Source organism: Telmatherina bonti (assembly GCF_933228915.1).
Source record: "Telmatherina bonti genome assembly, chromosome: 10".
NCBI classification, from domain to species: domain Eukaryota; kingdom Metazoa; phylum Chordata; class Actinopteri; order Atheriniformes; family Telmatherinidae; genus Telmatherina; species Telmatherina bonti.
Genome location: NC_136628.1, coordinates 1024648 through 1041084, shown reverse-complemented (window position 1 = coordinate 1041084; position 16437 = coordinate 1024648). Strand labels below are relative to the sequence as shown.

The 16437-nt window shown below is 49.4% G+C and overlaps 1 protein-coding gene across 4 annotated transcripts in view; it reads left to right on the top strand.

Moving 5' to 3' along the window:
* Positions 1-14145, top strand: part of hlcs (holocarboxylase synthetase (biotin-(proprionyl-CoA-carboxylase (ATP-hydrolysing)) ligase)) — a 62300-nt gene extending 48155 nt beyond the window's left edge. For all 4 annotated transcript variants that reach the window (XM_079247526.1, XM_079247525.1, XM_079247524.1 and 1 more), the window contains 3 exons: positions 5300-5414; positions 9027-9240; positions 13779-14145. In XM_079247526.1, coding sequence (XP_079103652.1) covers positions 5300-5414; positions 9027-9240; positions 13779-13950 — 501 coding nt within the window. In that variant the 3' untranslated portion in view covers positions 13951-14145. The remainder of the gene's footprint in view (positions 1-5299; positions 5415-9026; positions 9241-13778) is intronic.
* Positions 14146-16437: the final 2292 nt, after the last annotated feature.

Here is a 16437-nt window from a genome sequence, read left to right as displayed (position 1 = left end):
CTCTGTGGACACCGGGAGTGTCTCTGTGGACATCGGGAGTATCTCTGTGGACACCGGGAGTGTGGACTCCGGGAGTGTCTCTGTGGACTCCGGGAGTGTCTCTGTGGACTCCGGGAGTGTCTCTGTGGACTCCGGGAGTTGCTCTGTGGACATCGGGAGTGTCTCTGTGGACACCAGGAGTTGCTCTGTGGACATCGGGAGTTGCTCTGTGGACATCGGGAGTGTCTCTGTGGACATCGGGAGTATCTATGGGGATACTGGGAGTGTCTCTGTGGACATCGGGAGTGTCTCTGTGGACACCGGGAGTGTCTCTGTGGACATCGGGAGTATCTCTGTGGACACCGGGAGTGTGGACTCCGGGAGTGTCTCTGTGGACATCGGGAGTATCTCTGTGGACACCGGGAGTGTGGACTCCGGGAGTGTCTCTGTGGACGCCGGGAGGGTCTCTGTGGACGCCGGGAGTTGCTCTGTGGACATCGTGAGTGTCTCTGTGGACATCGGGAGTGTCTATGTGGACACCGGGAGTTGCTCTGTGGACATCGGGAGTGTCTCTGTGGACATCGGGAGTATCTATGGGGATACTGGGAGTGTCTCTGTGGACATCGGGAGTGTCTCTGTGGACACCGGGAGTGTCTCTGTGGACATCGGGAGTATCTCTGTGGACACCGGGAGTGTGGACTCCGGGAGTGTCTCTGTGGACTCCGGGAGTGTCTCTGTGGACTCCGGGAGTGTCTCTGTGGACTCCGGGAGTGTCTCTGTGGACACCAGGAGTTGCTCTGTGGACATCGGGAGTGTCTATGTGGACACCGGGAGTGTCTCTGTGGACATCGGGAGTGTCTCTGTGGACATCGGGAGTATCTATGGGGATACTGGGAGTGTCTCTGTGGACACCGGGAGTGTCTCTGTGGACACCGGGAGTGTCTCTGTGGACATCGGGAGTATCTCTGCTGACACCGGGAGTGTGGACTCCGGGAGTGTCTCTGTGGACTCCGGGAGTGTCTCTGTGGACTCCGGGAGTGTCTCTGTGGACGCCGGGAGTATCTCTGTGGACACCGGGAGTGTGGACATCGGGAGTGTCTCTGTGGACTCCAGGAGTGTCTCTGTGGACACCGGGAGTATCTCTGTGGACATCTGCTGTGTCTCTGTGGACACCGGGAGTGTGGACATCGGGAGTGTCGCTGTGGACTACGGGAGTGTCTCTGTGGACTCCGGCAGTGTGGACACTGGGAGTATCTCCGTGGGCACCGGGAGTATCTCTGTGGACACCGGGAGTGTCTCTGTGTACTACGGGAGTGTCTCTGTGGACACCGGGAGTGTGGACATCGGGAGTGTCTCTGTGGACACCGGGAGTGTGTATGTGGACATCGGGAGTCTCTGTGGACACCGGGAGTAAGTATGTGGACATTGGGAGTATCTCTGTGGACATCAGAAGTGTTTCTGTGGACACCAGGAGTGTGTATGTGGACAATGGGAATATCTCTGTGGACACCGGGAGTGTGGACATCTGAAGTGTCTTTGTGGACAACAGGAGTGTCTCTGTGGACACCGGGAGTGTCTCTGTGGACATCGGGAGTGTTTCTGTGGACACCGGGAGTGTCTCTGTGGACATCAGGAGTGTGGACACCGGGAGTGTCTCTGTGGACATCAGGAGTGTGGACACCGGGAGTGTCTCTGTGGACATCAGGAGTGTGGACACCGGGAGTGTCTCTGTGGACACCGGGAGTGTGGACATCGGGAGTGTCTCTGTGGACACTGCGAGTATCTCTGTGGACACCGAGAGTATCTCTGTATACACCTGCAGTGTCTCTGTGGACACCGGGAGTATCTCTGTCGACATCGTGAGTATCTCTGTGGACATCGGGAGTATCTCTGGGGACACCGTGAGTGTCTCTGTGGACATCAGGAGTATCTCTGTAGAAACCGGGAGTGTCTCTGTGGACACCGGGAGTGTGGACATTGGCAGTGTCTCTGTGGACACCGGGAGTATCTCTGTGGATATCGGGAGTGTCTCTGTGGACATCGGGGGTATCTCTGGGGATACTGTGAGTGTCTCTGTGGACATTGGGAGTGTCTCTGTGGACACCGGGAGTGTCTCTGTGGACATCGGAAGTTGCTCTGTGGACATCGGGAGTGTCTCTGTGGACACCGGGAGTATCTCTGTGGACATCGGGAATGTCGCTGTTGACACCGGGAGTGTGGACATCGGGAGTGTCGCTGTGGACTACGGGAGTGTCTCTGTGGACATCGGAAGTGTCTCTGTGGACATCGGAAGTGTCTCTGTGGACATCGGAAGTGTCTCTGTGGACATCACGAGTGTTTCTGTGGACACCGGGAGTGTCTCTGTGGACACCGGGAGTGTCTCTGTGGACACCGGGAGTATCTCTGTGGACATCGGGAGTATCTCTGTGGACACCGGGAGTATCTCTGTGGACACCGGGAGTATCTCTGTGGACATCGGGAGTGTCTCTGTGGACACCGGGAGTGTCTCTGTGGACACCGGGAGTGTCTCTGTGGACACTGGGAGTGTCTCTGTGGACACAGGGAGTGTCTCTGTGGACATTTGGAGTGTCTCTGTGGACACCGGGAGTTTGGACAACGGGAGTGTCTCTGTGGACACCGCGAGTATCTCTGTGGACATCGGGAGTATCTCTGGGGACACCAAGGGTGTCTCTGTGGACACCGGAAGTGTGGACATCGGGAGTGTCTCTGTGGACATCGGGAGTGTCTCTGTGGACACCGGGAGTATCTCTGTGGATATCAGGAGTATCTCTGGGGACACCAAGAGTGTCTCTGTGGACATCGGGAGTGTCTCTGTGGACACCAGGAGTGTGGACTACGGGAGTGTCTCTGTGGGCACCGGGAGTGTCTCTGTGGACACCGAGAGTGTGGACTCCGGGAGTGTCTCTGTGGACTCCGGGAGTGTCTCTGTGGACACCGGGATTGTCTCTGTGGACCACGGGAGTGTCTCTGTGGACACCGCGAGTGTCTCTGTGGACATTTGGAGTGTCTCTGTTGACACCGGGAGTGTGGACATTGGGACTGTCTCTGTGGACATTGGGACTGTCTCTGTGGACATTGGGACTGTCTCTGTGGACATCGGGATTGTCTCTGTGGACCACGGGAGTGTCTCTGTGGACACCGCGAGTGTCTCTGTGGACATTTGGAGTGTCTCTGTGGACACCGGGAGTGTGGACATCGGGATTGTCTCTTTGGACCACGGGAGTGTCTTTGTGGACACCGCGAGTGTCTCTGTGGACATTTGGAGTGTCTCTGTGGACACCGGGAGTGTGGACATCGGGAGTGTCTCTGTGGACACCGAGAGTATCTCTGTGGACGTCGGGAGTATCTCTGTGGATATCAGGAGTATCTCTGGGGTCACCAAGAGTGTCTCTGTGGACATCGGGAGTGTCTGTGGACACCGGGAGTGTCTCTGTGGACACCGGGAGTGTGGACTACGGGAGTGTCTCTGTGGACACCGGGAGTGTGGACTACGGGAGTGTCTCTGTGGACACCGGGAGTATCTCTGTGGATATCGGGAACGTCTCTGTGGACACCGGGAGTGTGTCTGTGGACATTTGAGTCGGGGTCGCCGCATTGAGTCGGGGTCGCCGCATTGAGTCGAGGTCGCCGCGTTGAGTTGAGGTCGCCGCGTTGAGTCAAGGTCGCCGCGTTGAGTCGAGGTCGCCACGTTGAGTCGAGGTCGCCACGTTGAGTCAGGGTCGCCCCTCTGACTGACCTCTGAAGTCGCTGTGTTGAGTCAGGGTCACCGCGTTGAGTCGAGGTCGCCACGTTGAGTCAGGGTCGCCCCTCTGACTGACCTCTGAAGTCGCTGTGTTGAGTCAGGGTCACCACGTTGAGTCAGGGTCGCCACATTGAGTCAGGGTCGCCACGTTGAGTCAGGGTCGCCACGTTGAGTCGAGGTCGCCACGTTGAGTCAGGGTCACCGCGTTGAGTCAGGGTCACCGCGTTGAGTCAGGGTCGCCGCGTTGAGTCAGGGTCGCCACGTTGAGTCAGGGTCGCCACGTTGAGTCAGGGTCACCGCGTTGAGTCAGGGTCGCCGCGTTGAGTCAGGGTCACCGCGTTGAGTCAGGGTCGCCACGTTGAGTCAGGGTCACCACGTTGAGTCAGGGTCACCACGTTGAGTCAGGGTCACCACGTTGAGTCAGGGTCGCCACGTTGAGTCAGGGTCGCCACGTTGAGTCAGGGTCGCCGCGTTGAGTCAGGGTCGCCCCTCTGACTGACCTCTGAAGTCACTGTGTTGAGTCAGGGTCACCACGTTGAGTCAGGGTCGCCCCTCTGACTGACCTCTGAAGTCACTGTGTTGAGTCAGGGTCACCACGTTGAGTCAGGGTCACCACGTTGAGTCGAGGTCGCCACGTTGAGTCAGGGTCGCCCCTCTGACTGACCTCTGAAGTCGCTGTGTTGAGTCAGGGTCACCACGTTGAGTCAGGGTCACCATGTTGAGTCAGGGTCGCCACGTTGAGTCGGGGTCGCCGCATTGAGTCGAGGTCGCCGCATTGAGTCGAGGTCGCCGCATTGAGTCGAGGTCGCCGCATTAAGTCGAGATCGCCGCATTAAGTCGATGTCGCCGCATTGAGTCAGGGTCACCGCGTTGAGTCAGGGTCGCCACGTTGAGTCGGGGTCGCCGCATTGAGTCGAGGTCGCCGCATTGAGTCGAGGTCGCCGCATTGAGTCAGGGTCGCCGCATTGAGTCGAGGTCGCCGCGTTGAGTCGAGGTCGCCGCGTTGAGTCAGGGTCGCCGCATTGAGTCGAGGTCGCCGCGTTGAGTCGGGGTCGCCGCGTTGAGTCGGGGTCGCCCCTCTGACTGACCTCTGAGGTCGCCGCGTTGAGTCAGGGTCGCCGCGTTGAGTCGAGGTCGCCGCGTTGAGTCGGGGTCGCCGCATTGAGTCAGGGTCGCCGCATTGAGTCGAGGTCGCCGCGTTGAGTCAGGGTCGCCGCGTTGAGTCGGGGTCGCCCCTCTGACTGACCTCTGAGGTCGCCGCATTGAGTTGGGGTCGCCGTGTTGAGTCAGGGTCGCCGCGTTGAGTCGGGGTCGCCCCTCTGACTGACCTCTGAGGTCGCTGCGTTGAGTCGGGGTCGCCGCGTTGAGTCGGGGTCGCCCCTCTGACTGACCTCTGAGGTCGCTGCGTTGAGTCGGGGTCGCCGCGTTGAGTCAGGGTCGCCCTGACCTAGTCCTCCTCTCTCCGGACTACCTGCGTGTCAGTCCGCTCGTTCTGGTTTCGTGTCTTCAGATGAGAGTTCGTTCCGTGATGAAGTTTCAACATGTTTTATTTCCCAGGACATCAACCTGAGGGTGAAGTGGCCCAATGACATCTACTACAGCAACCTGATGAAGCTCGGTGGAGTGCTGGTGACCTCCACCTTTACAGGATCAACTTTTCATCTGCTCATAGGTAACAGAACCACATCCGATCCCACACCTTCCACAGCTGCATGAACACACTCATTCAGGATCACTGTGGTGCTGAATTCTGTTGGTCAGAATCAGAACGAGAGACCCAGAAGTTGACTTTATTTTAACTGAGTAAAAGCAGAAAACGCTGCAGACGGAGAGGGAACCCAACCACCGTCAGACTCAGGAACAATCTGACCTGGACCAGCTGGAAGGAGGGGAAATTTCATACTACATCCCTCCAAATCAAACTGCTGCAGGACCTGGTCTATCTGGATATTAAAATGATATAATTATACTTAAAAAATTATATAATTTATGATCATTTCCTTTCTGCCATCCCACATTTCCCTTTGATTTGCTTCAGCTCATCATTTCTCCAAGGGGCAGTGAGTTCAGCATGGATGCTTTTCATTTGGGCTGACTGAAGTCTACTGGTAAAAGAATGATAGTAGAGACACAGGAGGCAGTTATAACAACAGGAGGACATTTCTCTCCATCATCGAGAACGTTTGCAGCCACTTCAGGGGTTACATGACGCTTCCACATCGTTCTCACTGAGGTCTCCTGCTGCATTACACCAGTGATGGTAAAAAACACACAGTAGTGGTCAGAGACAGCCAAGTCGAGGACACAGCGGCAGGCAGGCCATGCATGATGACCAGATCCGGAGTGTGTTCCCTGTTATGACTCGGCGGCCTGATGTGTTAACTAAAATTCGAACATTTAAAAACTCACTAGTGACAGGGTCTGCAGGGTTTGGTGGCAAGAGTTTTAGATGTTACTGAAGCAGTGCGACGTCCCCTTTTCCCATTTCTTGTGGAAAAAGCACATTAAAATCAGACGGCGAGGCCTCAGTCAGGACACTAGTCGCGTCTGCACCTAGCCAGGTTTCAGGTTTATGGGCTAAAATCAAGTCATTCGCAATAAAAGACTTATTCTGGAAAGATCTCACATTTAAAAAGCTTGGTTCAGAGGTTTGGGGGGAGTTTTTTTTGGGATGAGTGTCAAACAGTTTTAAAATCCGGGAGATAAACGGGAGGTTAGATATAGGTCTATAATTTGCTATCACCTCTGGATCCAGAGATTGCTTTTTAAGTAAAGGCTTGATTACAGCAGTTTTAAATGATTGTGGTACATATCCTGTCACTAAAGACATATTGATAAGATTTAGTAGTGATGTATTAATTAAAGGGAAAATGTCCTTAAAGAGGCTCGTTGGGAGAGGGTCTAAGATACAGGTGGATGGTTTAGATGAAGCTATTATTTTAGTTAATTCAGAGGGTTGGACAGGACAGAAACTATTTAGACACAAGTCAGATCCTGATTCTAAGGATGCTTCGGAGACCACAACAGGCTCAACATTATAGGTAGAAGGAAGAATATTGTGAATTTGATCTCTAATAGTGTCAATTTTATTCCTGAAAAAATACATGAAATCATCCCAGCTAAGTGAGAAAGGAATACATGGCTCCACAGCGCTCCGGCTCCTAGTAAGCCTGGCTACAGTGCTGAAAAGAAACCGAGGGTTGTTTTTGTTTTCCTCTATCAATGATGAATAATAAGCTGTTCTTGCCGTACGTAAGGCTTTTTTGTATACAATTAAACTTTCTTTCCAGGTTAAGTGAGACTCCTCTAGTCCTGATGAACGCCATCTGTTTTCCAAACGCCTTGATGCCTGTTTTAGAGCTCGAAGCTGGGAATTAAACCAGGGAGCCTTCATAATCTTACCTAATTTCTTCTTCTTTAGGGGAGCAACATTATCCAAGGTTGTACGCATTGAAGCTGTTATAGTATCAGCATGTTGATCAATCTGAGCAGGAGTAAGGCTTAAAGGGGGACTCTCAGTCATGCTAACACATGGTAGAGGTGAAAAAATTGATTCAATTGATTAATACTAACATAATCCTCTTGCTGTAACCAGGTTTCCGTAAGACAGAATAAATCAATGTGGTGATCACCTATCAAGTCATTGACTAATAAAGACTTATTTGGGAGGGATCTAATATTCAGTAGGCCACACTTTATTGTCTTATTTTCAGATTTTATTAGATCCATTGTTTTTATTTTTATGAGGTTTTCACGATTAACCCTAGAAGTGTTTTTGTGTTGTTTAATTCTTACTGCTGGGAAGTTGTATAAGGTCAGAATGGGGTTTTGGGTGGGCGGCGGCAGGTGGGAAGCTACAGAAAAGTGTGTAGGACTACAATTCTGCCTCCTGGTCCCAACCCTGAGTTGTCAATTTAGCTGACTAATAAAAGAGTCCATATTGCTGGATAAGAGAGCGGCTCCATCCAACGTGGGATGGATGCCATCTCTCCTAATAAGACCAGGCTTTCCCCAAAAAGCGCTCCAATTATCTATAAAACCCACGTTGTTATCGGGACACCACCTAGACAACCAGCGGTTGAAGGATGACATGCGGCTAAACATGTCATCGCTGATTAAATTTGGCAAGGGACCAGAGAAAACTACGGAGTCCGACATGCTCTTGGCAAAGTTACACACCGAAGCAACATTCATTTTAGTGACCTCCGATTGGCGTAACCGGGTGTCGTTACCGCCGACGTGAATTACAATCTTACGGTATTTACGTTTAGCCTTAGCCAGCAGTTTCAGATACGATTCGACGTGGCCCGCTCTGGCCCCAGGAATGCATTTGACTATGGTCCCCGGTGTCTCTAGAGCCACGTTTCTGACTATGGAACTACCTATAATCAGGGTTTCTGCCTCAGCGGGTGTGTCGCCGAGCGGGGAAAATCTGTTAGAAACGTGAACAGGTCGGTGGTGGCCAGTGGGTTTTGGTTTGGGGCTACGCTTCCGCCTGACCGTCGTCCAGCCCGCCTCGGCTCCCGGCTGCGCGGGAACTGCTGAGGGACCGCTAGGTGGGCTAGCTGCCCTGGCTGGTAGCTCCGCACTGGCTAATGGGGGCTTGCTGACTAACTGCTTCCCTAACTGAGTGCGGAGCTGGGCTTCTAACTCACAGAGCCTCGCCTCCAAGGCTGCCAAGCTGCTACACTTAATACACCTACCGTTATCACTAAAGGAGGCGGAGGAGTAGCTAAACATCAGACACACCGAGCAAGAAAAGGCAGGGGACCGGGGTGTGGGAAGAGAGCTAGCAGCCATGCTAAAACCGAGTGCTTGAGCTGTTTAAGTCAGTAAACAGAAAGCCTAAGATCCCGAAAATAAATGCAATGTATAGAACAGTGGTTTGGGAAGATATTGTGCGCTAAAGTGAGTGGTTGGTTAACAATAGATAGAAGTTAGAAAGAAGTTAAAGGAGCCAACGGCTCGTAGCAATCCGCAGTGACACACGCTTGGCAAACAGGAAATGACACAATATGTTACCGCAACGTCAGCACGTTTGACTGCTATCTACTGCAGCTGGAAGATACCACTGAGATAGCCTGACTGTCCTGCAGGACCATGTTGTACCACTGCATGGGACATGAGTTGTCGTCAACAGCTGGTCTGTTGACGAGGTGGTTGCAGCTTCTTTCTGGTGACACCATGGCTCTCTGTGTGTGGGAGTTAGCTTAGTGGTGTGCGTCACACACCAAGAACTTTTCACACACACCTGTAAGCTGTATCTCTGTGTGACTGGCTTCAGGTTGTGGCTTCAACGTGACAAACAGCAACCCTACGGTGTGCATCAACGACTTGATCCAGCAGTACAACAGACACAACAGCTGCAGCCTGGAGGAGCTCAGCTGCTCCCAGCTCATCGCTCGGACCGTCACCTGCCTGGATGGCCTCATCAGCAGCTTCCAGCATGGAGGCCCGCCCGCCATCCTGCCCACGTACTATAAGAGATGGCTGCACAGGTAAGTGCATGAGAATTTATTAATTAGTGAGATTGTTTCAGATAATGATGTTTGCGAGTTTTGGAGGAATAGTAAAGTATCATCGGCATAAAGGCTTATTTTATGAATTATATTTTTGGACTGGATGCCTTTTATAATTTGATTCTGTCGAATTGCAGCAGCTAGTGGTTCAATAAATACAGCAAAAAGTGAGGGAGAGAGTGGACAACCTTTGAAGATTAAAACTTGGAGAGGTTTGATCGTTCGTCCTGACTCTCGCATTAGGGGAGCTGTAGAAGATTTTGATCCAGTCAAGAAAGGAAGGTCCAAAGCCAAATCTATTTAAAGTAGCTAGTAAGAATTTCCAATTCACTCTATCAAAAGCCTTCTCTGCATCCAGAGAAACTATAGTTGTTTCCAGGTTATTGATGGTAGAGTAATCTATTATATTGATTAGCCTGCGCATGTTAACAGAGGAATATCTGCCTTTTATAAAGCCTGTCTGATCAGGGTGTATAATGAGTGGAGTTACTTTCTCTAACCTTGCAGCTAAAGCTTTGCAGATTATTTTAAGGTCTGCATTTATCAGTGATATGGGTCTGTAGCTAGATGGAAGTGTGGAGTCTTTGCCTGGTTTTAACAGTACAATTATGCTGGCAGAACTCATGTTTTGGGGTAAGTAGCCATTTTCCTTTATTTGTGTCACCATTTAGAAAAACGTAGGGGCCAGTGTTGTCCAGAATACTTGATAGAACTCTGCTGGGAAGCCATCCGGTCCTGGGGCTTTTTTACATGGCATATGTTTGAGGGCTTCATGTAGCTTCTCTGCTGTAAGGGGGGAATCTAAGGCTGTAACGTCTTCCTGCTGTAGTCCTGGGAGGTCTATATTATTAAGAAACTGATTTATGTCATTATCTGATGGATCTAATCGGGATGTATACAGATTTTTATGGAAGTCTCTAAAAATGTTATTTATTGTGTCAGGGTCATGTAAGATATTACCTGCTGGATCTTTAACAGATGAAATAGTTGCTCTTTCTTTGTTTGTTTTTAGTTGACTGGCTAAAGATTTTCCAGATTTGTTGCTGTGTTCAAACCTCTCCAAGCGTAACCTTTGCACCAGAAACTCCGTTCTTTCATTGATTATTTTGTTTAATTCAAGTTTCGCCTCCCTTATTTGATACAACGTTTGTTCATTTGGTAAAGCACTGTAGGCATCCTCTAATGATTTAATTCTTAATTCTAGTTCTGATATTTTTGAGTTATCCTTCTTTTTTTTATATGATGCAAAAGAGATCATTTTTCCTCTCATTACCGCCTTACCTGCTTCCCACAGAACACATGCTGAAACTCCTGGTTTATCATTATTTTCTAGGTAAACAGCCCATTCTTTTGTGAAATAGCTGATAAAGTCGGGGTCTTTAAGCAGTGCTGTATTGAATCTCCAGCTTTTAGCAGGTGGTGTGATTCTCGTATTTCTTACAGTGAAGGAAACTGGTGCATGATCGCTGACTGTAACGGGGTGGATCTGGGTTTCTGAAATCATACACACCAACAAGCTGCTAACCAGGAAATAATCTAGCCTAGAATATGAGTGGTGAACTGAGGAAAAACAAGTGTATTCCTTGATATTAGGATGAAAAGACCGCCATATATCGCAAAGACCAAGTTCCTCCATATATTGTTTAACAGTGTCTGTAGACTGCCAGGTTCTATTGTTTTCTGAATTATTCATCCTGTCTACGGGACCCATTACCACATTAAAATCTCCTCCTATGATATAAGTGTGTTGTCTGAGTGTTCTGAGACAGTTTTAAAAAAGGAATGAAAGAAGGAGGAATCATCCACATTTGGCCCATATATGTTAGCTAAACATAACTTCATATTTTGGATAGTTAATGTCCCTATAATATATCTTCCCTCTGGATCTGTGGTTCTGTTGATTTCTGTGAATGTCACTTTTCTATTTATCAAAATGGCAACTCCTCTCTGTCTGGAGTTATAGCAGGCGGAGTAAACATGAGGAATTGTGATGTAGAGAGAGCGTCCACTGAAGTATTTGTCATATGAATCTCCTGTAAGAACACAATGTCTGCCTGTAGATCATTTAGCCTGTTAAAGATTGTTAGTCTCTTCTCTCTGGTCCCAGCTCCGTGTGATAAACCTAAGTACTGTCATGCTTGTGGTGACAGGGTAGGTGTTAGATGCTTCCACTTGATGTGAATAAGTGTGTGCGCAGGTGTAAGTATGTATGCCTTGTGTTGTGTGACTGTATTGAATGTTACTAAATATGTTTGAAATAATAACAGTGAGAGTGTTGGGTTATGTATGTAAGTGTTATCTAATGAACTGTGTAGTTTTGCATCTGTGTTATTTAGTTCTGTGAGGTGGCAGCTAGAAAAGAAAGAAAGAAAAGAGTATGGAAGGAGAGAGAAAAAGATGAGCCAGAAGTTGACCAAAAGAGGAAAGTGGGTGAAAAGGAAAAACAAACCCATAAGGAGATCTGTTTTGTGAAAGAGACTGGCAGTGTTGTTAACTATTGTGAGCAAACATTAAACTCTGATTAAATCCCAGTGAGACTTATTAGCCCTAATATCACCAGTGCAAAGCGTGTAGAGTGTGGATACATATCTGAGGTTAGTAGAGCCAGGGAGTGGTGTTATGGTCACGATGTAGCTGGCCACTGACATAGAGCTTGTCCACCGAGATGACCGCGCGGGCTCCTCCGTCCAGGAATTTCCTCCTGATGGGGAACAAGATCTTACGACGCTCCAGGATCTCTCTGGGGAACTGATGCTGATATTAGTCCCACGGAGCTGTCTCCCACAGCGCTTCACCTCTTCTTTTTCTTTGTGTAGCACGAATTTAGCAACTATTGGTCTTGGTCTGCCCTCCGATGTTTTCCTTCCCATGCGATGAACACGGTGAAAGGAGATGGCTTTTACCTTTTCCTCTGGAAGCTTCAGGTGGGATCGGATGAATTCTTTCACGGTTACCTCTGCGTCTTCCTCTGGCTGCTCAGGGAGCCCTGAAATAACTAAGTTATCTCTCATGCTACGGCCTGGATATCTAAGACTAATTCTTTCATTTTTTTATTTTCCTCCGTTAGTCGGCATACTCCATCCATGAGAGTCTTAACAGAGTCTCTAAGCGCGTTGTTCTCCGTAGCTGAAGCTTCTACCTGCTGCTGGCTGTATTCTAGACTGTGCTTTAACGACTGGAACTCCCGGTGTAGAACTTCCAGCAGGGAAAGCCTGGCGTCTAGGCTGGATAACTTCCCGTCGATGGAGATTAGGATATCCGTCGTAACACTACCTGTTGGAGAACCTGGCAAGGTTACTTCGGGGGAATTCGCTGGGCGAACTCTTTTGGAAGTGGAACCGGTTTTGGACGCCGTCGCCGCGGTGTTGCTGGTTTTCCCCGTTACGATCCGCTGGAAGCTTTCTTTGATTACCTCTATCGGGCTGATGAGATCTTCTTCGTTGTTATCCAGAGTGACCGGGTTGGTGTGATTGGAGTTTTTAACTGTTTTAAATTATTCGTTTAATTTCTTACCGTTAGCCTGGTAATAAAGGTTTTGTTTACTTCAGTAGTGCGCCATGTTGATCCTGCCAAATCTCGCCGAGTCTCGCGTGACCGCATTCTCTCTCGCGTCTGAACCCTGAGTTGCTTCCTGATGTGCCTGTCCAGGTTTGTGTGTGTGTGTGTGTGTGTGTGTGTGTGTGTGTATGAATAAGTGAATGTGTCACCTAGTGTCAAGCTCTTTTTGTAGTTGACATGACATAAAAGAGCCATGTGTAAGTACAAGTCTGTTTACCATTTACAATGCTAACTAGCAGGCTTCTTCCAAGGACTACTGTAGTAGTTCTTTGTTTGTTCCTAAAGTATGCGAAAGTACTTTACCATGTCCTAGATGTGTTGGGCTCCTATAACTTGTTGTACGCTGAAGGTAATGTGTTTTCTTTTTGTAGATTTTCTACTGTGTTCTAGGATTTACTCTGGACCCTGATACTTCTGTAGTAATCTTGAATTGTCACAGCTTCCTCGAGAGAAAGCAATCATGTACACAAACCGTGCTGCTGTGAAGATGAACTTAATTTTTCTGGGTTTGTTTTCCAGACGTGAGGTAGGACAAATACCCTGCCAACTACTGAAACTGATTGTGTTTGTTATGGACCTGGAATCCATGAAATTCTGACTCATTGGGTAGTTTGTGGCTGCTGTGGATGCTGATGACCACTAGATGGTGCTGGCAGGGTCTGTCTGCGGCTTTGAAACTTCCAGTCCTTTTCGATACAAACAGAAGAATTTGTTAAGCATGTAGCCTAAAAGCCAACCGCTCACATCCACCCTCCTCTTCCGGTGCTGATCCTGCTCACCTTGCTGTGGAACGTCGGATCTGTCGGGAGGAAACTGCACGTTGCAGGACGGAGGTGGAGAGCGGGAACAACCTGCCGTGTCAGAGTCCATTATGAGGATCAGGACCCTTCAGTGCTGGACAGTCTTGTAAAGGATGCGAAAGGCGAGCAGTTTCTCATGCTGATCTTCTCTCTTCTCAGTGGGACTCAGGTGCGACTCTGGAGCGAGGAGGGACCGGAGGCTCAGGTGGTGGGTCTAGATGACAACGGCTTCCTACAAGTGCAAAGCAAAGAGCAAGGCCTGGTCTCGGTGGAGCCAGATGGAAACTCATTTGATATGCTAAAGAACCTGGTGGTCATCAAGCAGCGTTAAGATCAAATTTAGAACGAGGAACATCAGGGGGAGTCCACGGCGGCGTCCTGGAGACTGACGGGGGGACATGGGTCACATGTCTGAGATCTGATTTGTTCCTGGTCAAGCTACTGTCCCACAACTGTTCTGCTGATTTCATTGTTCCAGTCGCCACGGTGGCTGGACTGGAGCACTCGAGGATAAAGCAATAAATACTTCCACATAATCCGGATTCTTGTCTTTAATCCCAACAAATCCTGGTTCCGAGTTTGTTTTTTTTTGTGGTATGTAAACCTATCGGGTGTTTTAGATTCTCCAGGTAAACATAAACACCGAGCAGCTGGATGGATGTCCACCTGGACTGATGTCCACCTGGACTGGTTTTTATCTGGACTGATGTCCATCTGGACTGATGTCCATCTGGACTGATGTTTATCTGGACTGATGTTTATCTGGACTGATGTCCACCTGGACTGATGTTTATCTGGACTGATGTCCATCTGGACTGATGTTTATCTGGACTGATGTCCACCTGGACTGATGTCCACCTGGACTGATGTTTACCTGGACTGATGTCCACCTGGACTGTTGTTTACCTGGACTGATGTCCACCTGGACTGATGTTTATCTGGACTGATGTCCACCTGGACTGATGTTTACCTGGACTGATGTCCACCTGGACTGATGTTTACCTGAACTGATGTTTATCTGGACTGATGTCCACCTGGACTGTTGTTTACCTGGACTGATGTCCACCTGGACTGATGTCCACCTGGACTGATGTTTATCTGGACTGATGTCCACCTGGACTGATGTTTACCTGGACTGATGTCCACCTGGACTGTTGTTTACCTGGACTGATGTCCACCTAGACTGTTGTTTACCTGAACTGATGTTTATCTGGACTGATGTTTACCTGGACTGATGTTTACCTGGACTGATGTCCACCTGGACTGATGTCCACCTGGACTGTTGTTTACCTGAACTGATGTTTATCTGGACTGATGTCCACCTGGACTGATGTTTACCTGGACTGATGTCCACCTGGACTGATGTTTACCTGAACTGATGTTTATCTGGACTGTTGTTTACCTGGACTGATGTCCACCTGGACTGATGTTTATCTGGACTGATGTCCACCTGGACTGATGTTTACCTGGACTGATGTCCACCTGGACTGTTGTTTACCTGGACTGATGTCCACCTGGACTGATGTTTACCTGGACTGACGTCCACCTGGACTGATGTTTACCTGGACTGATGTCCACCTGGACTGTTGTTTACCTGGACTGATGTCCACCTGGACTGATGTTTACCTGGACTGACGTCCACCTGAACTGATGATTATCTGGACTGATGTCCACCTGGACTGTTGTTTACCTGGACTGATGTCCACCTGGACTGATGTTTACCTGGACTGATGTCCACCTGGACTGTTGTTTATCTGGACTGATGTCCACCTGGACTGATGTTTACCTGGACTGATGTCCACCTGGACTGTTGTTTATCTGGACTGATGTCCACCTGGACTGATGTTTATCTGGACTGTTGTTTATCTGGACTGATGTCCACCTGGACTGTTGTTTACCTGGACTGATGTCCACCTGGACTGATGTTTACCTGGACTGACGTCCACCTGGACTGATGTCCACCTGGACTGATGTTTACCTGGACTGATGTCCACCTGGACTGTTGTTTATCTGGACTGATGTCCACCTGGACTGATGTTTACCTGAACTGATGTTTATCTGGACTGATGTCCACCTGGACTGATGTTTACCTGGACTGATGTCCACCTGGACTGATGTTTACCTGAACTGATGTTTATCTGGACTGTTGTTTACCTGGACTGATGTCCACCTGGACTGATGTTTATCTGGACTGATGTCCACCTGGACTGATGTTTACCTGGACTGATGTCCACCTGGACTGTTGTTTACCTGGACTGATGTCCACCTGGACTGATGTTTACCTGGACTGACGTCCACCTGGACTGATGTTTACCTGGACTGATGTCCACCTGGACTGATGTTTACCTGGACTGACGTCCACCTGGACTGATGTTTACCTGGACTGACGTCCACCTGAACTGATGATTATCTGGACTGATGTCCACCTGGACTGTTGTTTACCTGGACTGATGTCCACCTGGACTGATGTTTACCTGGACTGATGTCCACCTGGACTGTTGTTTATCTGGACTGATGTCCACCTGGACTGATGTTTACCTGGACTGATGTTTACCTGGACTGATGTCCACCTGGACTGTTGTTTATCTGGACTGATGTCCACCTGGACTGATGTTTATCTGGACTGTTGTTTATCTGGACTGATGTCCACCTGGACTGTTGTTTACCTGGACTGATGTCCACCTGGACTGATGTTTACCTGGACTGACGTCCACCTGGACTGATGTCCACCTGGACTGATGTTTACCTGGACTGATGTCCACCTGGACTGTTGTTTATCTGGACTGATGTCCACCTGGACTGATGTTTACCTGAACTG